Source organism: Dufourea novaeangliae, unplaced genomic scaffold, assembly GCF_001272555.1.
Source record: "Dufourea novaeangliae isolate 0120121106 unplaced genomic scaffold, ASM127255v1 scaffold208, whole genome shotgun sequence".
Taxonomy (NCBI): Eukaryota; Metazoa; Arthropoda; class Insecta; order Hymenoptera; family Halictidae; genus Dufourea; species Dufourea novaeangliae.
The window spans coordinates 121840-145393 of NW_015374114.1; the positions used below are offsets into that span (position 1 = coordinate 121840).

The 23554-nt window shown below is 35.6% G+C and overlaps 5 protein-coding genes across 6 annotated transcripts; 3 read left to right on the forward strand and 2 right to left on the reverse strand.

The window, feature by feature from the left end:
- Positions 1–2709: 2709 nt before the first annotated feature.
- On the reverse strand, positions 2710–6046 carry LOC107190962 (nuclear RNA export factor 1-like). Its single transcript, XM_015579880.1, has 11 exons — positions 5936–6046; positions 5708–5817; positions 5162–5439; positions 4998–5084; positions 4670–4916; positions 4404–4597; positions 4208–4320; positions 3802–3838; positions 3491–3726; positions 3244–3409; positions 2710–3164 (listed from the first exon to the last, which is right to left on the reverse strand). Exons 2-11 carry the CDS (start codon positions 5781–5783, stop codon positions 2724–2726), a joined length of 1875 nt encoding a protein of 624 aa, XP_015435366.1. The 5' UTR covers positions 5784–5817; positions 5936–6046; the 3' UTR covers positions 2710–2723.
- A 957-nt stretch (positions 6047–7003) lies between these two features.
- LOC107190952 lies at positions 7004–10669 on the forward strand. Of its 2 annotated transcripts, none has more exons than XM_015579866.1 (11): positions 7004–7116; positions 7194–7306; positions 7491–8305; positions 8363–8611; positions 8672–8945; positions 9028–9305; positions 9388–9531; positions 9591–9834; positions 9917–10059; positions 10121–10256; positions 10326–10669. In XM_015579866.1, the coding sequence occupies exons 3-11, from the start codon at positions 7496–7498 to the stop codon at positions 10505–10507; spliced, it is 2460 nt and encodes an 819-aa protein (XP_015435352.1). In that variant the 5' UTR covers positions 7004–7116; positions 7194–7306; positions 7491–7495; the 3' UTR covers positions 10508–10669. The 2 variants fall into 2 exon arrangements, with proteins under 2 accessions (XP_015435352.1, XP_015435353.1); XM_015579867.1 differs by lacking the exon at positions 7004–7116 and having other exon boundaries at positions 7120–7306; positions 7491–7568; positions 7671–8305.
- A 190-nt stretch (positions 10670–10859) lies between these two features.
- On the reverse strand, positions 10860–12586 carry LOC107190969 (eukaryotic translation initiation factor 6). Its single transcript, XM_015579888.1, has 6 exons — positions 12369–12586; positions 12107–12192; positions 11835–12010; positions 11574–11750; positions 11316–11497; positions 10860–11248 (listed from the first exon to the last, which is right to left on the reverse strand). The coding sequence occupies exons 1-6, from the start codon at positions 12473–12475 to the stop codon at positions 11239–11241; spliced, it is 738 nt and encodes a 245-aa protein (XP_015435374.1). The 5' UTR covers positions 12476–12586; the 3' UTR covers positions 10860–11238.
- A 1622-nt stretch (positions 12587–14208) lies between these two features.
- LOC107190978 (protein ariadne-2) lies at positions 14209–16825 on the forward strand. The gene is made up of 8 exons (XM_015579898.1): positions 14209–14236; positions 14761–15283; positions 15384–15615; positions 15687–15804; positions 15879–16103; positions 16179–16391; positions 16488–16637; positions 16696–16825. The coding sequence occupies exons 2-8, from the start codon at positions 14761–14763 to the stop codon at positions 16726–16728; spliced, it is 1494 nt and encodes a 497-aa protein (XP_015435384.1). The 5' UTR covers positions 14209–14236; the 3' UTR covers positions 16729–16825.
- A 2059-nt stretch (positions 16826–18884) lies between these two features.
- Positions 18885–23541, forward strand: LOC107190940 (synaptojanin-1). The gene is made up of 7 exons (XM_015579852.1): positions 18885–19291; positions 19500–19857; positions 19936–20100; positions 20271–21325; positions 21395–21966; positions 22049–22223; positions 22304–23541. The coding sequence occupies exons 1-7, from the start codon at positions 19165–19167 to the stop codon at positions 23308–23310; spliced, it is 3459 nt and encodes a 1152-aa protein (XP_015435338.1). The 5' UTR covers positions 18885–19164; the 3' UTR covers positions 23311–23541.
- Positions 23542–23554: the final 13 nt, after the last annotated feature.

Here is a 23554-nt window from a genome sequence, read left to right on the forward strand (position 1 = left end):
ATTCGACAATAAATTCTGATACCTTAAATAGATATATAAGGTTGCGTTAAGCGATTGTAACATTCGTCGAATAACAAAACACATATTTAATAAAGTTGTATTTTTTATTTACATTATATGTTCAGCATTCTCTACGAAAAACTCAAACTTATATTTAAAAATATTTATTCTTGTTAATCACGTGTCATGTATTTACAGGATGGGTTACGCTCAAACATTTTTAATCGATACAACGAAAAAGAATTTGGAAAAACATACGCTTACGGATTGTTTCAACAAAAAAATACATTTAAGACGATGTACATGAAGGGGTTTCTGCTAGTCGAAATGTTGCGCGTATAAGTTAGTAAAAAAATGTCTTTTTTTTTTTTTGACAAGAACGATCGCACGATCTATATAACGACATTCTGCAATTAAATTCGGTGGTATTGCTAACAAATATTTCGGTCGTTGGAAATATCGATACAGAGTGTGAGCATAAACTATTCTCTCAGATGGCCATGTTCATCTCGTTCGCGTTTCATATAGACTGAGACACAGATATATGAATTATGAATAGCTATGTCACATATGTCATGTGATAATTCCATTGGTTTGGTTCCACAGTCCTTTCTTCTGTACATTATGTCCGTTTCAGATCAGTTAAAAGTTTGTCAGTATCATCCCCAATGTGCCTCTGTAGCAAATGCACAGAAATCGCGAGTCCTTTCTTCTGTACATTATGTCCGTTTCATATCAGTTAAAAGTTTGTCAGTATCATCCCCAATGTGCCTCTGTAGCAAATGCACAGAAATCGCGGCAACCGCTGTTATTGAATCAACATAAGCGCCACACAGAACTTAGTTTCTGGAATCAGGAACAACTGATGCATGCAACTCGAGTCAGAATTCATTCTGTTCGATGCCAAACATCGGTTCGTCTCTTTATGTCCTGATAGAGTGGATTTGTATCCTATTCGTCGTAGCGCATTAATTTGCATTACAACAGGTTACAATAAAAAGAGGACAGCAGGCAGACTTGCAAAGTTTGCCTCCAGTGCATGTTTGCTAAGGGTCCCAATCAGTTCATTAGGACCAGTCTGCCCTTCGTTGTTCGTCGCTTTTCACATCACAGTGAAACTCTATGGCGAGTTGCGAGCTTTCAAAAGTTCATGGACAATTTGGTTGGTGGTCGATCGAGTGATAATTGTTCTCTTTCTGGTTGCGACGAAAGTCCCATTCGTTGCCATTATACGCGTATTGCTTCTTACCGATACCGATGAATAATTTATATTCACACACTGTATGTACTTAATCTTTAGACCATTACAAAGTATTACATACTTGGATAACAGTACATTCATATATACAATTTGCAATAAGGTGTTCACTGTTAACAGGCAACGCAGTATACCGACGTGTATTTTCTGTAAAAACATTATTCGAAGCTGGTTGACGCAGATCCATATACTGTATTCATAGTAATCATCTTGGTATCGTCTGATAGACTTAAAAATAAACAATCTTAAGGATTCAATAGATTTTGTTCATATTGTTTGAAACATTGAAAAGACTACATAATATGCAACTGTAACAATTAAAGTCAACTAGCGCATGAATCCAAGTAAAATAAAAACATGATCGCATTGATTGTAATTGTACGTTTCTTCACGCCGTGTTGCAACCTTACAAAGTTTAATGTAAACTAGTTTATCTTCAGTATATAATGATGCTTATTGTACCTAGAGATATCACAATCAGAATTTACGTTCATCAAATACGGACACAATCATACTGTTCTAGCATTTATTCGATATTTAATTCTTAATTCGAGATCTCGCATGACGCATCTTAACAGAAATTTTAAAATGGAATTGATATATCACTACGTGAAATATATGAATTATTTCTAAAAGAAAGAAAAAGAGAAAGAAACGAACATCATTATGTTTGTACAACATAATTAAGTAGGCAGCATGTGGGTCCTATTATCACTTGTGTCACAACTGTCAAATTTGAGGTGTTTCATTTTGGCAACTTGATAACTAAGAAGCATTGAAGGGTATCGGTGTTGTAACAAATATTCTTTATCAAAGATTAGAAACGGGTAGATTCTAGTAACTGGTTTCAAATGATGATTTATCTAGCCTGAAAGCAATGACATATAAAAACGAAAATAGAAAAACATAAAACGAGAACTATCGAATCGTGGTAATATTACCCCCCCCACCACTTAATCACCCTTTTATGCCAACGAACTACGAATCACCACTAAATCCTGATCTCATTTGCATACGCATCATGATCAGAATAAAGGACAGCTGCTCTTGAAGAACATAAATTTTACAAGTACACATTTTTTAAACGAGTCACACACATTCAGCTGCTTCATTTGGTCAAGGCATAAGGAAGCTTGTTGGTAAACAAACTACCCTGTAAAAAGACAACATTCTATTCATTCTTCGTTACTTTGTTTACAACAAGTTTCCTTTTGCTTGCCATGGAGAGATATTTTCAATAGGGCAAACGAAGGTTTTGGGTGATTAAACTAAACAAAAACTAGTACATAAATGTATGAAACGTGCTTAATGAGGCACAGTGCAAGACACCCAATACCTTTATGTCCTCATTCAGATCATGATAGAAAAGCACCACGTACCGCATACATAGACGCATGCATCGAAAGATAGTAGCGATTAGAATTTAAGATTTCTGAATCTTATTTTCTCTAACATACTATACATCTTATTTATTAAATGCTTCCGGTGGGATCTGTCCTCGCTTGAAGAATTCTTGGAACGCCGAAAGCGCGTTATCATAATTCCACTGCACCTCCTCCAAACACTTCAGACTCCATTCCAAGTTCATGTTCGTTTGTTGACTGAGCGTCATAGTCATCTGTTGTTTCACGTCTTCGGACAATTGCGACGATACCGGCGGTTTTATGGCGGTACCGCTCGACGTCGTGGCTTGTGGTCCTGAATCTTTTGCTTGTGTCGTCACCTGACTGTTCAGGTGCTTTATCTGAGCGTTACTCGCATTACTGATGTGTAGCTGTTCGTTTCGAATGCAGTAACCAGATCCTTCAGGTACTATTATGAACGTTCTATTGAAGTAACGGATAAATTGATCTTTTTTATCGAGCTCTTTGAAGAAGCCTGTGACTGTGATTACCATCATCACTTCCTACAATTATGGTAATATAATTAGATAAATAATCGAGAATTCACAAATTTTTTTTATTTGTAAACAGATAAGATCTTACTGTCGCCAAGCTAATGTCCATTGTGAATGTATTCAGATAGTGTTGAGTTTGTGGTATTTCAGAAAGAAATGAAACTATGATTAATCTTCCTTGCTTCAATAATTTTTGTCTCCTAGAGTTATTTACTCTGTACAGATTTCTATTTTCCGTGAAGTATATATTTGATCTAGGAGGGTTAAGTTTTATGCATTGTTATAGGGAATACTTTATTAATCGTGTGCCTATATTCTATTTAATATAAACTTACTTGTTACTATTATTGTGAGAACATGATGTGGTCATGCTAAAGCACGCGTGTTCGTCATATGCATCTAACAATGCCTGACGATTGTCGCTGTCGAATATCAAAAAGTACTGTTGTAGAAATTGGCTAGCAATATTTTGTGCTTTAGCATTCGAAACAAACATTCTTCGAGGGAGTGGCATTTTGTTTCCATCGTTCGTTAGGTCGAATAAGATTGGTTTTGGAAGTTCCGTACCATCCTGATGAGACATTGAAAGTAGATGTATATACTTTGTCCATTGCATTAGTGATAAAATATTACAAAAATGACTTACCAGCCGTAGGAGCTTGGGAAACCGTTTCCGCACTTCGCTATGGTCGGGAAAGAAAAGCCAGAAGCCCGGAAGCTCCAAGTTAGTCGTAATAACAGAAATATTTGTCTTATTATTGAAGAGTATAATAATGAAGAAAAGTACACAGACCGTTTAGAACTTCCAGGGAAAATTGTTCATTACTAATTAATTGTTATTACAATTTTAAGCACACTAGATGTCAAATAGAAACTAAATTATCTCAAATACGAGGGAAGTTCTGTTAAACTGCCCATAGTTTTGTTGATAATTTCAATACTTTATGTGAATGTAGTATACATTTCTGGTGTATGAGCAGCTTCAGGAAACTTATCCACCTGGAGAATTCTTTCATCAAAGGAAGAGAGATTGTATTAAAACTGTACATTACCTAATGTATTCTGTTTGTCGATTTTTATACTTGTTGCAAACAGGATTCCCAGTCAGCTTCAGTTCCTCCAGTTTTAAGTCTTTGATAGCCTCTAGTTGTTTAATGTCTTTTATCTGAAAATATTAAAGACACGCTGTAACATGTATCTGTATATAATAACGAAGAAAACGAAGTTAGTTAATCCATAATTAATTACCATATTATCTCCAATGTATAGTATTTTTAACTTTGGGAACTTTTTGTTCAAAATATTTGACCTATCCAATGACAGCAGTCTGTTTCCATCTAAATTCAATGCCTCGAGATTTGGTATATGTTCAGACACAATATCCAATACAGTTTTCCATAACAAGGGTCGATGTAGAGCATAGAAATAGTCAGTAGCAAGATCTGTAATGGAAAATTATATTCAGTTCATGCCTTCAATGAAACAAAGGGAATGCTTCAAGTTACAAATCATACCTGGATCTTGATGAAACTTCGATAAGTCAAGTGCATTTGTTTCATTTACGTAACGTTTAGCCATGGCTTGTTTCAGTTTTTCTTTCAATTTGTTATCAACTTCACAATGTGGAAATGGTGGTTGGAAAACCTTCACATATAGTTTAAATCCATCTATTGTTGTAATTTTCTGATTACAATTAAGAATAGCCATTGCTGATTTGTAATCATCGACATAAAAACTTGCTTCGTTTCCAAAGATCTTATACTAATAACAAATGTAAATGTATAGTTGAGGTTTATATTGTTCGCCTAATTACATTACAGAATGAAAATTATTTATATTTACCATTATTGGAACAAAAGTTTCTGGTGCCATATAACTAAGGAGATTATTTATTACATATTCTTTTTCATATTTATGTCCATATGGTATCTGTAATTGTAATAGAAAAAATTTTGTAATGTACATTGAATCAAGCTAATTCTAAACAGGTTTATAATTTCACGTACAACAATCTTATATACAAAACCATCCGCAAGAATTGGAGGTCTAATTCTGGCAAGCATATCTCTTCTAACTACTGCACCACCTCTTGGTCTTCCTCTAACAATGACCTGCCTATTATTGTTATTTGAACCTGTTGCCATTTGAACATCATCATCCATGCACGATATAGCCAAGTTTTTGAATAATTCATGTGGTGATTTTGTTTGTTTTCTTAGAAATGAACTGGGCCTCTTTGAAAAGAATATACCTCCATTGTTTTTTGGTACACGATCATCATGACCTGTATAAAATGCAGAATTTAGTAAAACTCCGTTGTATAGAAAACGTACAATTTACTTTAATTCATTTTGCAATAACCATGTTTATGTTTTGTCATGAAAACATAAAGATACAAACAAAACTATTCGTGATACTTGCACTTAATGAATTAGCAACGCGAGATAAACTGCGTAAACAAGTAACTAATTTGTTAAGCACACTGTCCGTGAAGAAGTGGGCCGTGATAGAAAGCAACGTGACGCAATAAATACAAAAACGTAAAAACTCACCAAAATAATGCTTGTCTTCCGAGTTACCGGATCTTCTATTGCGGCCACCCCATGAGCTCTTATGGAATCTTGACATCTTTAAGTCGTACAATACCCGATCATAAGCAAAACTATAACAGACCATCACAAGTTTCTTTAGGTTAGAAAACGATGAGCTTTTTAGGCTTTCGTCAACTTGCGTTCGTCAGTCGTTGATCAATCAACGATGACAATAACGGAACTAATTACCTTGACTTGTTGATATGCCCTTTTCGTTTCTCCGTCAAACAGTTTCGACAGAACACAGTCTCCAAAGTATGAACTGGTGTGAACTATTTTCCATCTGATAGTTCGGGAGAAGATGGCGGATAGCACAAAGAAGATGCTCGGTTAGTTGATTGCACTATACATATATACGAAAAGCGCGTTTCAGTATAAACTTTGGACAAAGATGCCTTACGTTCGTATTTTAAATACACAATTATGTTCAGTAAAAATTATCAAAGTAGAATAAATATAACAATAATAGGTATTCATAATAATAACAAGACTTAATTACAAACTACTAAACACAAAAGAATATTGTGTGAAGAGCAAGGTACAATACAAAGGAGGAAACTGGAAATAACTATAATTTGCAATAGTTCGATCAATATTACAAAATACATATATTTTCTACTTGTTATTCTAATAAAAAATACCCAAGATAATAAAGTAATTAAACTTGCGTACAGTGTAAATATAGTTATCATTGCTATTATCAGTTGTTATATACATACAATATTGTATGCATAAATATACTTTGAGGCAAATGTTATTAAATTTATAGACGTAGGCAGTATGTAGTTACTATCTGTAGGAGCCTGTTGGATAATATTAGATATTAAAATTCAAGGGACGCAGAGAGAATTACAATCATTGTTTATTGAAAATAATCTAAGCTTGTCAGAAAACACACAATAATCAAATATTTGATATTCACATACTGTGGAAGGTAAGTTGTGACACCACCTAGGAGCAGAAATGTGATATTAATTGCATAATAGCTTTGGAAGGTTTCATAGATGGAGCGACAGGTCAGATTAGCTTTATCTGCCATTATGTAGTAAAAATAGACTATTAATTAAAAAATGCGCAACTCACAGCTGTTTATGTTCAATATAGATTCAGAGTGATTGGACAAATAATTTGATACAGCAATATATAATCCTAAATTGCGCTGTTTTCATATATTTTTCTTAATATTCCATTGAATATTACGAAGCAAGAAAGAGCTCTCGTCTATGCTGGAGACTTTCGAGTTGTTGGAGTGGGGTGGAGAACTATTGAGAACTATTTTGATCGCCGGTTGTACGCGAGCAGCGAAGCTTCGCGTACTTACACTTGTTTCTAACAATCAGCTGACTTCCGGAACTAATACGGGAGACGATGTTAGTGAGGCCTTTCATTCTTTTCACTTGACACAACAGCGTTTCTACAAGCAACTAACGAATTTCTCATTTCACAGTAACCCTAACAATCAAGGACTGACACGTTCGGTTTTTTTTACCGCAGGCTCGTTTGAGAATAAACTAATGTTAAGTATCGCCTAATCGTGAAACTGTTGGAAAAGAATTGAAGGTAAAACCTTACCAACACATTTTTCTGATAGTCTATTCTGTTTTTTTTAAACATAATTTTCCACTATTTTGCTTATTAAAACGTTCTAATCACTCTAACAGTTATGATTGAGAGAAGAGATGTTTATATTAACAAGTATCTTTATCTACTTTTTAATGGATAAGTTACTGCTCTCTTCTTAAAGGTAATATGAATTCACAAGAAGGCACAAGCAATAATCAGAACAAAGCTGAAACAAGACTGGATGGACATTTGAAAAATGGTAATCAACCTATTGAAAGTAGACTATGTGGAGATCAACTAAAATTCAATAATAAGCTGAGTGAGAACAGTGCCAAGAACCTTTTGTCTTCTAAACTTTCAGTCACATTGGCTAATGGTACAAGATCTATACAGGTTGCCACATCCAGTTTCAATAATTCTATGGACCGAGATACAAATCAAGAGATGGTGAATGCAAGTGTATCTTCCATATTTTTAAATACAAACAATATCAAGCCTCAGACTGCAAATACTACTGTTACAAGTCAATTGAAACATAAAACCATAATGAATACAAGCTCTTTAAATTTGCCTAAGCCTCAGATGCACTTAAATTTATCTTCCAATCAAAGTAACTCACATTTGAATCAAAGTTTTGTACCGGTTTCTTATAATGCTGGCACTGCATCGAATCCTATTTTGCATTTAAATAACTCGGCGCCTGTTTCATCTACAATACAATCAAACTTATTGATGCCTAGACCAAATGAAGACATTGACATGAAGAATAATGTTGATTATATTTCTGGGATTGAAAAATGTCCATCAAAAGTATCGTGCAGTTCAGATTCTAGTCCTGAAGTGGACAGTGCCTGGCCATCTAGGTCTTATGTTTCTAAGTGTGTATTGAATAATATAGGAGGTAGCATTGGTTCCACGAGTCAAGGAACATGTTGTTTCCTACGACCTAATATTAATGGAAATAGGGAAGTAGCAGGACCGAGTGGGTTGCAAAAGGTAAGTTCCTCTTCATACGTCATTATGTACAACTATTCATTATACTTTCCTCTGCAGCAAGTCACACAAAGAGAGCAAATCGAGAGGAGAGATTCAAGTTCTGGAAATGAGGGTGATATGTCAGATGGAGAAGATTATTGTATTTATACATACAAGGGAAACGACGATGCAGTTCATTTAGTTCAAAAGGAAGAGATGAATCAGAGACAATTAGAAGAAGGTGAAGGACAATATCATAGCGGTAGATCTAGTCCAGAGATGGACTTTTTGGAAATGGACTTTGATCCTGGACCTTCTTGTGAGCAGGTATTAGAATTATATTAATAAAAGTGTAATTTATTACTTATAGTAATATCTTTAATACAGGACACAGGAGACAGTGACCTGGCCTCTATAAACGAAGATATACAGAATATAGCGTTAGATAATGTAGAGCCGGATCCAGTATTAAATGATTTAAGTAGCGGTAAGGTTGTATCTCGACAAGGAATTGCATCAACGTCACAACATCCGAATCAGTGTGTGCAAAATGTGAACCACTCCGAACCGCAGCAGTGTTCTACTAACCAGTCCACACCGGAACCAAGTGTGAAACCAAGTTATTCCTCGTCATGGATGCCAAGTACTAGCGGTGCTACCGGTATATTTTACTTCTGATTTAGGGTATTATGAAAGAATGTTTTGAGCACTCAAAATATTGATATCCAATTGCAATTTTATAGAAAAATGGGACACTGGCGGATTATATCGTAATACAGTTTGTCCTTTACGAGAATCATATGGATATCACAATACAAGTGGAGATCTTATCTCACCCGGTGATAATAGAGATTCAGAATCAGAGTTGTGGGCTGAATCATCAATGGCTTCTGTTTCAGAAAGTTCCAATTTAAATTCTGGGAGAGTGAATCTCAGTTCAACTCTTTACCACCGTATGATGGCAAAAAAATTGATGCTCAATAAACAGGCTGCATTCAATCAGAGTGGCGAATCGAATCTAGTTAATATTACTTTACTATTATAATTACAAAGAGAATTTTTATGTGTCTATAATACTTTATGCAGGCTTTTGCAATTTACAGGAAAATGAATTATGCAATGAACGATTAGATGGTCTTTTACCGGTTGAAAAAGTTATGTTATGGAGCGAAAAGGAAGCTACAGAGAAACAAGTTACACAAATTGAAACTTCTGCATGTGGTGCTACTTCTGCAATTAATGCTTTGGTACGTGCACTATTAAGACCATCTTTTTAACAATCTAGTTAAATTGCGCTTTTTTTTAGTTGGCTCTAAACGTATCGTTTTCACTGGAGGCATTACTAAATGGTGTGAATACCAGACAAAGAGAACCAGGCACACCGTTACCCAGATATTTATACAGTCGTTCCGTGGCAGGGTCAACGCATAAAGATTTAGCACGAGGCATAGCTTTGTGTACAAATGGATCAGTTGTAACAAAATTTTTTGCATTTTATCCGGAAAGGAAAATCTCCTTGTCTCATTGGTTGCATTATTGGATTTCACGAGGTATGTAACTAATAAAGACAAATTAATTGAATAAATTTCAAATATATCGAATTTTTGTAAACGTGCGAAACTTGTCTTGAAGGAGCTGCTCCCATTGCAACATTAAATTTACAACACTGTGGAGAAGGATGCGGTATTCCGGACGCGTGGCATCATCAAATGATATTTGGTGTAGGACGAGCAGGAATATATTTAACAAATCCATTAGAATGTTTACCCGAGCAGGTTGGTTACAATCGAAGTAACTTGTTTACTCGCACAATGTTTTAATTCAACTTCGTTTTAGTACGTTTGGCATCAACTTGTGAGTCCTAGTATTTTGCTGGTAAGGAGAGCAGATGTTTTAGCTCATTGGAACGCCAATACGGATCTAACACCACTCACTACTATGGATCAAAAGTGGCGGAAGCTCAATGTTTTCGGTATGTTTAATTTTCTTATTTTATGTATAACTGATGCTATGAAACGTATTTATGTATTGTGTTTACCAGGACAAGTTGTAAATATGGTACGAGAAGCAATGACTCAGAAAGGACAGCTTAATAATGCGAGTACCGGTACAACTCACATTCGTATTCCTGCATCTTACCAAGCGGGTATTACATTAGTTATGTGTGCAGATTCTGCTGCTGCTTCCGAATTGTTACATGCTGAACAATTACCATTACTCTAGTCTTGTTAATCAAAATTCATAGAATCCAGGCTGCCCTCCCATTTTTATTTGTAATAAATTTAATTAGCAGGCTGGTCCGCACAATGTTGTTTACAATAGTTCATTTACTATATAAGGCAGTTAAGAGTCAGAATTGAAATGATTTACTTTTTTGACACAAAAATGTTTCTATTCAAAGAGAATATTATCAATTGAAATATATTTCAATAAAATATTTCCGTTTTATATTGCAGTTGTATTTATAAATTCTTACATTTAAAGTTTTTCTCACAAAATCAAGGAAATTGTACGTTTTCTTCTTCGGTGTTGCACATTTTAAGGAAAAATATTACTTTACACGTAAAATCAAAGTTCATTTAATTATTCTTAGGTATAACAAGAGGTAAGTATTTACTTCTCATTTTTAACTGCACAGAATTCTTAAGAATTTTGGTCTAAAGTACTTTTTCTTTTAGAACATTTTAAAATTGTTTTGGAGATTTCAGATAAAACTAAATAATGCATTTTGTATAAATTTCGGTATAGAATGTTGTATCGCTTATACTTTTAAAAGTATTCTATTGGAATTACAAAGAAAATGTGTGAGCTGCAGGTATGTTGTTCAAAGTACAATCCCAATAGCATCCTCTCATGTAATTACGTTAACATAAATACTGAATTTATGTACATGTCCATAGTACACTCTACCATCCAGCAAACTGTCTGTGCTCTCTTAGAGAGATTAAATTAATTTATGACATACTGGAACATATGAAAGACAGATTATTATTAATACATTAATATACAGCAAATTTATTTGTATGTTTACCTTTCTATAAGGGATGCACGCATGGTTGATGTGATAGCAGCTGGAGCAGCTTCATTAAGTTTAAAAACACTTTCGATAACTGAAAGTTCTGTCGAGGTTGTATCCATACCACAAAAAGATGCCCAATCATTTACAACCATTCCTGCAGCTATAACATCGCTGCCTCTATTTACTGTTCCTGCCTATTTGATATGGAAATAGTTGTTTAAATATTTTTACACTTTTCATTTGTTACATAGTTATATTACATTATCTTACAGCAAGTGGCACTTGCAATAAAGATGATAATTCATCTTGGTCCTGTATAGATGTTTTTGGATGCACAAGACCACCTTGATTCGATAACACTGAATATGAACCTACTAGAACATTGCTTGCTACAGTTTGTCTAAACACTTCTACATTCAAGGTATCTGCCAAAATTTCTTCTGTTTCCTGTATGATAAACATCCTAAGCATTACAATAGAAAAGGAATTACTGCTGCTAAAAGAAATACATTTCCAGCAACAAATACTTGCCCTATCAAGATCAGGATGTACTAAAGCCACATAATCATTGCACGCGATAACATTGCCAAGAGCAGACAGTCTTTCTTCTACTCTTTGAACTTTAACATTATCTGGTAATGAATTTCGTATATGCTGCAACTCCGTGTCTGTTGTTGTGTTTGGCACCAGGAGCCCATTTTTGTTTCCTATTTAAATTCATTTTATCGTATTATGTATTCATTTAATCATTTAAGCGCGGTAAATTCGATCCCTTTACAGGTTAATTCCTACATTATGCTTACCGACACATAATCGTCCTATGATACGACATCCAGCTACTGACGCGTGAACAACAGGAATAGTTTCGGCTAATTCTGCCTCAAATACACTGTAATTAATAATGTTACCTGCTTTATTAACGGTAAATGTCTTTATTACGTTTCATGTCAACGTGTACATTGGAGGTTATAAAAATCACTTGTGAGAGTTATTGATTACTATCAATAAGAGTAAATACAGAATGATATTTGGTTATACCTATCGAATGTTTATGTCTATTATTACCTGTAAAAATTCTCGGAACCGCCGATTGCTACGAGGCAATAAGAATTCGTTAACTTGGAAAATACTCCAACTTCGTTGTTATTCTCAAACTGTACACGTACCGCCATGATCGTAATTATCAATTTACATTAGCTTCCTCGAATTTAAAGAAAATTTTGAAAACTGTCGCGTCAAACTTTTATCAACAAGTAAAATGCACACGCTACCTGTACGGTCACACCAGGTCACACGTATTTTCCTCCCGCTAACACGAGGTTTATGTCACAAGATACCGGTTATATAAATTTATAGATGGGATAATCGACTCTGCACGAGTCCGTCAACAGTCCCTTTCGAGTGGATTTTCAAATTTGGAATTCTTAATATTTCTCACAAATTTTACGTTTGATATACTGACAAATAATTAGTACGTAATAACATGTATTAGTAATAGTTTGTTTCCTGTAACAATTTAAAACGATACACGAATGATTAACATAATCGTTCACTCCACTTTAATGGCTCGAGGCTCACCGGTCGAAATAAGAGCTTCGCTTATGCTGTGTGTCAATGGTATATATGCAATGCATTTTAATAATATAGAAAAATCACGTAATATATAAATAAATTGTGATCTTTCATATATTCTTATGCATTAGCAACTGTAGGTTGTAATATTATTGATTAATATTTTGTTTTTTAACATACCACCACCGACTAGGTATAGTCAGAAGTAGAGATGGCGTGCAAAATCACTAACGGTGATTTATCACAGTGATCGCCGAATCACGATCACGATCGTGATTTAACTTCATTCCCGACCGTGATTGCGATTTTTTTATCTTGAGTGAATTTGTTCACTGCAATCGTAAGTCATTAATCTTTAAACAGAAAAACGTATTCAATATGATTTTACGATGAATTACATTACTGTGTTTGTAAAAATCAGTAGAAAAAACAAGAAATTCTAAAAGACTGATTTGCTAGGTAACATGTAGATTATAATTTATAATTATTAATTTATTCATTATTCTTCATTGTTTCTAATTATTCTTTCACTTTATACGATATAACTCGAATTTTTGTTTTGATGTCGTTAATATAAAATATAAAATATACAGATTATGTGTCGCGTATAAAGAATTGTTAGGTTTCCCCACCAATCAGAAACGATCACGAGAAATCACGAATCACTGTGAAAAATCACCGTGATTGGGAACGAACGTGATCGAATTACGAGTGATTCACAAGTAGCAGTTCACGCCATCTCTAGTCAGAAGCACAGAATAGACCTAACATCCAATGGACTTTCTTTTCGCGTCCTTCAGGGGCTCCAGAGCCCCCTTATCATTTTAGTGTGAGTACCCGACAATACCGACAAAGATCATGCTTTATCAGTCGGATATTGACACCACAAACGAGGTATAAGAGTAGACATTATAATACAATCAGAAGAATATTTAGAAATTCGATAAATTTTAGTATATAAAAAAGACATTATCTAAAAATCTTATAATTTTTATTACAATCTTTATACTACAAGTTATGAATATGAAAAAAAATGTCGAGATGTGCCTTGTTCACGTCTAAAAATTAAATTTTGTCTAATTAATAGAGTTGCGGAGGATGTTTACTTTGCATACCTGAACTGGTCACTATCAGGTGATTTTGACGTTCGTATCTGCTTTCAGATTAAAATGAAATCATCTATTACACCACTGTCGCATCATGTACCTCACAAAGATAGCATATAGATATATACCTGGTCTCATGCGCTGGTGTGACTGCTGGTTCAGGCGGCTGTGATAAGGCCCTTTAATAACTTTTTTCATTTCACCCCCGAAATAGAAGCATCAATGCATTTTTCTTGATAAATAAGAACGTGAAAGGTGGGTCGACGTCGTTACGCGACAAAAGGAGACAGACGCACGATTTAATCGCGACACAACGCTAGAAATTCCACGAAATTGTTTACGAAACGTCACGTCAAGACGCTGCGTTTAAATTTTTGTCTTAAAATATATTAACACAGTGAATGCACCATTTTCTGCGGAGTAATTCTGAATAGCTAATCAATTTCATTTCTTACAAATTGTTAATAAAAGAATTTCAAAAACTCTACCGACCGAAAAGATTGTACTTATCGTCTTTACATATTTATTGAAAAAATAATTTACCTTTTGCTGCGCCTTCCAGTGAAATGTTCACTCAATTTATAAATATACAGTGAATATTATTTGTTCACAGGATATTTCTATCTTGATATTCATGAATAATTAGTAGAGAGTAGGAGGTTATGAAAGATTGGCTTTCACAGTGTACACATGACACTTTACCTATTAAATAAAAGTTTCTAAAAATGCGTAGTTAAATGTTCTTTTTTTATACTAAACACATGATCTTTGTGATTCAGATGTCGAGCAAAGAATATGACAGTGAGATGGATTATTCCGACTCAGACTGTGGAGATCCAGGCTATGAAGATTATTATAATGTTCAGCCATGGGGTGGTGAGGTTGACAATGACATAGATCCTGATCAAAACAGAAGAGATCCAGAATATGCTGTATATGATTGTTTACGGGTTGAAGAAGTGGAAAGACTTTTGAATGAAAATGTTGAAGTGTTAAGTAATAGTCTACACATAACACCATCATTAGCCAAAGTTTTATTACATGCGCACAATTGGGCATTACAAGATATCATCACAAAGTACCGTATCAATGCTTCCAGTTTATTAATTAATTCAAAGATAAAACCAATACCTCCATTAGATTCAGTGCCAGGATTAAAGGGTCAAAGGGGTGGAGTGTGTTCAGTATGTGTTACAATTTATCCAGCTGATAGATTTTCTACATTAACGTGTGGACATTCTTTTTGTAAAGACTGTTGGTGCATGCATTTTGAAGTACAAATAACCCAAGGTATTTCTACAGGTAAGATTTCTGACCAGACAGAGGTGATCACTGCAACATGAGTATTGTAGTTCCTCATTGATTTTATATTATTGATTTTACAACACTTATCTTTTATTAGGAATAAGTTGTATGGCCCGGGAGTGTGATGTCTTAGCTCCAGAAGACTTTGTTTTATCCTTACTCACCAAGCCTAACATGAGGGAAAGATATCAGCAGTTTGCTTTCTGTGATTATGTCAAATCTCATCCACTACTAAGATTCTGTCCTGGACCTAACTGTCAAATAGTTATGCGTTCTAAGGAACAACGGGCGAAAAGAGTTATATGTACAACTTGTAAAACTATATTTTGGTATGCATACGAATCTTCGATTCATGTATAAAAGGGTTCTCAGTCCTAGCCAAACATTTTAACAATTTCAGCTTCCGATGTGGTATGGATTATCATGCACCTACTGACTGCAATACAATTAGGAAATGGTTGACAAAGTGTGCAGATGACTCAGAGACAGCTAATTACATTAGTGCTCACACCAAAGATGTTAGTGCATTAGTCTTAACATGTATACATGAAACACATGGTAATATAATAAAGAAACAAATGTTCATTTGCAGTGTCCAAAATGTCACATTTGCATAGAGAAAAATGGTGGTTGCAATCATATGCAATGTTATAACTGTAAGCATGACTTCTGTTGGATGTGCCTTGGAGATTGGAAAGCGCATGGAACTGAATACTATGAGTGTTCTCGTTACAAAGAAAATCCTAACATTGCTCATGAAAGTGTTCACGCACAGGCGCGAGAAGCTCTTAAAAAGTATTTGCATTATTATGAAAGGGTATGGTCCAAATCAGTTCTATGGAATATAGATAAATAACATGAATGTATATAGAAATTTTAAATATTTTATTAGTGGGAAAATCATAGTAAATCATTGAAATTGGAAGAGCAAACTCTGGAGGGTATAAAAATGCGGATAAATAAAAAAGTAATGAATTCAAGTGGAACATGGATTGACTGGCAGCATTTGTTTGAAGCTGCGTCATTATTAGCACGTTGCCGTTATACTTTACAGTACACTTACCCTTACGCTTATTATATGGAGCCTGGGCCGCGTAAAGAATTGGTAAAGTTACGTTTAATCAATCAATAAGAACTAAAGTAAGACATTATGCACTAATTATGGTACAGATAGAGTTGACGAATTGTTTTTACTTTGAAGTTTGAATATCAGCAAGCTCAGTTGGAGGCGGAAATAGAAAATCTGTCTTGGAAAATAGAGCGAGCGGAGACGACGGATCGCGGAGATCTAGAAAATCAGATGGATATCGCTGAGAAACGTCGTGTTACTTTGCTGAAGGATTTTCTCGAGGTATATACATTAATTTGACATAAAATGTGTTCTGCAATCACAGAAATCTTTCTTACAGTCGAGCCAAACGTGTAAAGCAACTATAGTTTAGTTTTTGAAACGACTACCCATATATTCCAAGAAACAATATTTTCTATATAGTACATGCTAGGTAACTATTCGCCGTTAAGAGGACAGGACACAGAACATAGGACAAAGTTTTAGAGACTAGAAAGGAAACATTGAAGATGTTCAGTGAGCGATAATTAAGGGAAAAGAATGTTCCCAGAATGAAATTTTGCTTCTTATTGTAGCATTTGATGGATATCTGTCCATTCTTATTATAAATGATATTTTCAGCATGAAGAATTGGATTTTCAATGATCTAAAATAAGTCTCGATTTGTTTGTACTTGATACGTTGATTAATTTATGTAATGATACATAACCAAGGATTCCATGGGTGCTTGAAGAGAAATCAGCACCAGAGGAAGTGGGGAAGAATAGGAAAGTATTAATTGTATTGACTGACTGTTAAACATTTGTTGTAGAGTGTATATTAATTTCCTAGTCTAAGAGTATTCCCGGAGATATTGTAACGATGCAGCGCTTACTTCGAAATTCGAACTTAGGGACTAATATTGTCAACCTTTACCACAAAGTCCAACAGACGCAATAACCAGTTGTGAATCCTGCGAATACGTCGATATGGCGTATCTTCGAACGAGATTAAAAGCGAAAATCATTGTTCGCTGGATTTTCTAACATTTCCTTTCAAGTATTGCTGCTATTTAAGATACATTTTAGTACCAACGACCGATTTGAAACAAATGAAAAAGAATAAAAGAAAGAGGTAGCCTAAAGAATAATTAGGTGCCAATGAATGGTACTTTTCGCCGTGTAAATATTGTGGTAAATTAAAAGGTTCTGGCGTTTTCTATATTTAGCGTGTAAGGTGTATGCAACGATCAAAGACATCCGTGAGAACGCAGCTGTAATCGAACATTCATTCTTTGTAAACTATTTAAACACGATACGTTAGAATAAGGATGATATTCTACAAGAAAACATGATGATCGTTTGCCGATAAATCCTGTTACGACTATCGGCCATTGCGCAAAAAATAAGTGTAACAACTACTGTGTCACAAGAGAAATAAACTTTATTGCAAATTAATTGAAATCGGTCTCAGAGTACAATTACCTATTCAAACGTCTCAATTGGTTTTATGAGCATGTAAAGGAATTTTTTTTTAATTTATAAGATGTCCAAATGTATCTAGGTGTTTATTTCTGTTCTTTTCTTTAATTTCTTTACTGACAGTTCATGTGTTTTTATATTCATTTACTGTGCACTATGCTACCAAGTTACTAATATTAGTTAAAAATTCCGTTAATTAAAAGTATCAATATTAATGCGTAACAAAGTCAACAAAAAGTGAGCAAGTAGTCAATCTTTTGAATTCCAATATGGCATAACGTACTTTTTCCTTTCGGTAGGTGGTGTAGACCCCGCATGAAAGTTCCAAAGAATACAAGAACGTGAATAGTATTTTATAGAATGATTGTTCCGTGAGCATCAATACGTGCACTAAAAATTTTAAACGTAATAACGTTGAATAATAAAAATACTATCTAGAAACTGTTAAAATCCTATCACTAAAAGTTGGATTCATGTATCCTCTATCAAGAATATTGTTTAAAACGTCAAGGATATTTAATACGTGATAAATATTTCCTTTAAATTAATGTTCTATTTTAGACTTCGGCCAATTAATATTGGTTTACTTGGATACTAAAAACAATATCAGCGTTTTACGTTTCCGAGCAGTGTAATTTGGAACATTAATTTGTAATTCCAAATACAACATGTGTCATATTCCGCAAATTTTTATAAACTTTCACCTGGTGCATCAAATTTTTTATTCTCTGCACATTTCCATCTAATACTATATTATGTAAATAGAAAAACAACTATAACGAAAATTTTATTTCAATTCCAGTAACACAGACTGACAAGCTAAAATAATGAAAGAGCTTTATTACGTTTTTCAACATACCGTATTCGTTCTGGAACTATTGAAATTATGTAGGACGATTATAATATTACTTCACCAACGGGCTCAGCGATGACAAAACAATTTCCGTTTGAAGTCACACTCATTTTAACTTTAAGTTCTCATCGAGGATCCTGGCGCGAACTAGTTATAGATTCGACTTTTTAAATTTTCAAAATGGCGCGTTCGATTGATTGTTACGGTTAGAGAAAAGCAGGCCCGCGGATAGACTTTGTAGAATCGCGATACATATATCGTGAAAATATCGAAGTATCGACGGATAAGCGAGAAGAGCGCTGTTCCCCTCCATGAGCTACTAAAGAAAAGTGTGTTGCTGTCAGTAGCAAGTAGTCGACGAACGGAGTGTTCGGTCGGCAAAGAGAAAATACTATAAGAATAGTCTGATCACACCGCTCCGTATGACAGACGGGGTTGTCATATCCTGCCAAAGCGTACCTTCATCCCCGAAACCTTTGAAGACATTGGCGCAACAATGGCGATGGGCAAAGGGTTTCGCGTCTACGAAAAATTAAAGCCGCCTAATCCACACTCTCTTATATTGGAGCAACGAAATCGAAAGGAGACCGTTCTGTTCGAGGCCCAAGCCGTAGCTGTTCTCTGTAAGTCTCTTGGGTTTATTAATAACAATGTTTTCCTGAATATCCTTGAAATCCCCGAATGTCTTTAAAATGCACGAACCGGTACCTGTCAAACGCCTATCAATCAATTTTCTATCGAGTATTGTTACACTTAATGCTACTTCAATTTGTTTGTCATTGTTGCCTGTGCTTCTTATGTTTTGTTCAATATTTTCATTCAATATTGCAGCTGCCGAAGAAACTGAATTTTTGAAGGGCAAATACACAAAGTTATTAGATGCTTATGGATGCTTGGGTGTATTGCAATTAAACGCTGGAGAGAATACATTGTTGTATCTTGTCCTTGTCACCGGATGTTTCTCAGTTGGTAAAATAGGAGAATCAGAAGTGTTCAGGATTACTCAGACAAATTTTGTACCATTGCATTATACGCAAGGCAATGAGGATCGGGTGTCTGAAGTTAGAAAGGTTCTTAACTCTGGCACGTTTTACTTTTCTTGGTCTGCTGGATATCAAGAATCTCTTGATATCACTCTCAGTGCACAGAGACGATGCAAGGCCACAACGACTGATAACAGATTTTTTTGGTTTGTATTACGTATGTGACAATTTTTGAAATGAAATAGAGTTTAATGTTGTAATATTAATATTGTGAATCATAATAGGAATCGAATGCTGCACATACATCTGTTGAGATATGGGGTGAACACGAGTCACTGGTTACTTAAAGCAATGTGTGGTAGTGTGGAAATTCGAACTGTGTATGTTGGTCACAGACAAGCACGTGCTGTCCTCATGTCCAGATTAAGTTGTGAACGTGCAGGCACCAGGTACTTTTGTATTTTCATAGCAATCCCATTTCAGTTATTCTACGATAATGAAAACTGTGTTGTATTTATCACATACTTCTTATCTTTCCACTCTGCAGTGGTAACATAATCTGGCATGATAATTTTAGATTAATTTATGCAGTATATTACAATGCCGTTTTTTTATCCAGGTTCAATGTGAGAGGAACTAATGATGATGGGCATGTAGCGAACTTCGTAGAAACAGAGCAAGTCATATATTTAGACAATGAAATAACTTCTTACGTTCAAACTAGAGGCTCGGTTCCTTTATTCTGGGAACAACCTGGTGTTCAAGTTGGTTCACATAAAGTGAAAATCTCTCGCGGCTTTGAGGCCTCTGGACCAGCTTTTGATAGACATGTGGACATGATTAAACAACGGTATGGCCAGCAAGTGATTGTCAATCTCCTTGGGTCTAGTCTCATTGGTAGCAAAGAGGGAGAGGCAATGTTGAGTCAGTTGTTCCAGACTCATCACAATATGTCGGAACATAAAGAAGTGCCACACATTCTATTCGACTATCACCAAGAATGCAGAGGTGGAAACATGAAAAACCTTTCAAAACTGAAAGCGAAAGTAGAGAAATATTTAGAATCTTTTTCGTTATTTTATGCCGCTAATAACACTGTTATTCTTGAACAAACGGGAACTATTCGAACGAATTGTCTCGATTGTTTGGATAGAACAAATTGTGTACAAACATTTTTCGCGTTGGAAATACTTGGTAAACAGCTTGGATTGTTGAAGCTGCTCGAGAAACAGCAGATGGTGTCTCGGTTCGAAGAAGTGTTTCGACAAATGTGGATTAATAATGGCAACGAAGTAAGTAAAATGTACGCTGGTACTGGTGCCATTCAGGGAAGTTCGAAATTAATGGATGGTGCAAGGTCTGCGGCCAGAACGATACAGAACAATTTACTGGACTCCAGTAAGCAGGAAGCAATAGATATCTTGTTGTTGGGATCAACTTTGAACACAGAATTAGCGGATAGAGCACGATTACTCTTGCCATCGAATATGTTACATGCACCACCAAGCGTTCTGAGAGAAATGTGCAAACGATATAACGAATATGTGAGTCCAATGAACCTTAGAGTAGGCGTCGGTACTTACAACGTTAATGGAGGAAAGCACTTTCGTAGTGTAGTATACAAAGATGTCACACTTGCTGACTGGTTATTAGACGCACCACATAAATCGACATGTGAGTATAGTGTGAGCGAACGTTTCTTACCGAAATTAGTTTTTTCTTATATTTAAATTTTTATCGTAGCTCTGGTATCAGTTGAGTACGACGATGTTCCTGTAGATATATTCGCAATAGGATTTGAAGAAATTGTTGATTTAAATGCTAGTAATATAATGGCTGCTAGTACTGATAACGCGAAAACTTGGGCAGAGGAATTACAGAAAGTACTCTCCCGGGACACCGAATATGTTCTGGTCACATATCAACAATTAGTCGGTGTTTGTCTCTATTTATTCATACGACCTGTTCACGCTCCTTACTTAAAGGACGTAGCCGTAGATTGCGTGAAAACTGGATTAGGGGGCGCAACAGGTAACAAAGGGGCTGCAGCTATTAGATGTGTATTATATTCCATGTCTTTCTGTTTCGTTTGTGCGCACTTCGCTGCTGGACAGTCTCAAGTTAACGAGCGTAACGCAGACTACGCGGAGATTACGCGAAAAATTGCCTTCCCTATGGGAAGAACATTAAATACTCATGACTACGTATTTTGGTGTGGAGATTTTAATTATAGAGTCGATATGGACAAAGATGAGATGAAAGATATGATCAAAAGAAATGAACTGGACCAAATATTGCAGTACGATCAACTGAAGGTTAATATGGAAAATATATAAATATTACGTATACAGTAGAAAGTATACGTTGAGAAATTATACTAATGTATATGAAATTTAGGTCCAACAGGCACAAGGAAACGTTTTCAAAAATTTCTTAGAAGGTCCTATCAATTTTCCACCAACGTACAAGTATGATCTTTTTTCCGATGATTATGATACTAGTGAAAAATGTCGACAGCCTGCGTGGACAGATAGAGTCCTGTGGAAACGACGGAAACAAGTACCTGATATCGGTTAGTTTAGTACAATTTTAATTGGTACATAGTTACCTTTGTTTTATTATATTCAACATATGTACAAATCATTATTCCAGATTCGCCTACAGATTGGAATCCAGGAAAATTAATTTATTACGGTAGAGCAGACCTAAAGCAAAGTGATCATAAACCGGTTATCGCGATCATTGACATAGACATTCATTGTGTCGATCCCGAAAAACGGGAAAAGGTATTCAAAGAAGTGATTCAGGACTTGGGTCCACCTGATGGTACTATAGTTGTGAAAGCGGTGGAGGAATCGGACGACATGGATAGCGTGTTTGATGAGAATTTCATGATGGCGTTGCTGCAAGATTTTTCACACATCGGTGAGGCGATCCTCGTCCGATTCGTCGGTGAGACAATTTGGGTGACATTCAGAGATGGTCAGTGCGCTTTAGCTGCGGCCAAAAAAGGCATGACTCAAGTATGTGGTCAGGTTTTAAAACTTTCCTTGAAGTCACCAAACTGGATGCAATTAATTGAAAAAGAAATAGAGCTCTGCAGTAACACTACTGTTGCGCAATTCACGTCAAATTCTCCACTAAAGAGTTCCACGCAAAGATTGGAGCAATTAGAAATAACAGAACGAGCTTCACCCAGTAGAGGAAGTCCAAATGGAGCAGTTCCACCACCTAGACCAGCCCCGCCAGGTCGACCATCTCAACCACCTAAGAGTCCGATTCAAGATCGAAAACAAGGAACACGGGCTGGTGTATTCAGCGTATTGCCCAATCAATTTCCGACGCAGTTAACGAGAGAGAGAACAGGGTCTGAACAAAGCGAAAGGCTATCACCAGAATCTGCGATTTATGAAGAGATAATGGACGGATCTCCTAGTTATCCGATACCAAACCGTCCACCGCCGCCGTTACCTCGTACAGATACATCCCAAGACTCGTCTAGTAGACCACCTAGTTCTGTTCCTCCTCCGTTACCACAGAGACAAGCTCCTCCTCCACCTCAACATCCTCCACCTAGTTTACCTGCGTCGAACGTTCCACCACCCATACCGGCAAGAACATCTGGTGGACCACCTATTCCAGCTAGAAATCCACATTAAATAATAGTACATGTTGTCTTATTCTGACACTGGTCGAATCATTAGGCGTCATTGTGTAGCTAATTATTTATGAGTATTGATAGAGGTCCTAAGTGAAATAGAACGCTTTCGAGTAATGTTGTACAGAGCTGAGTAACTTACCGCAAACCTCAAGTCTATTCTGTGCTAAGTCAGAACTCTCGTTTCTCTGCACTGTGAGAACATATGCTTCCTGTCACCACACCCTTCTATGCATTAAAACTTG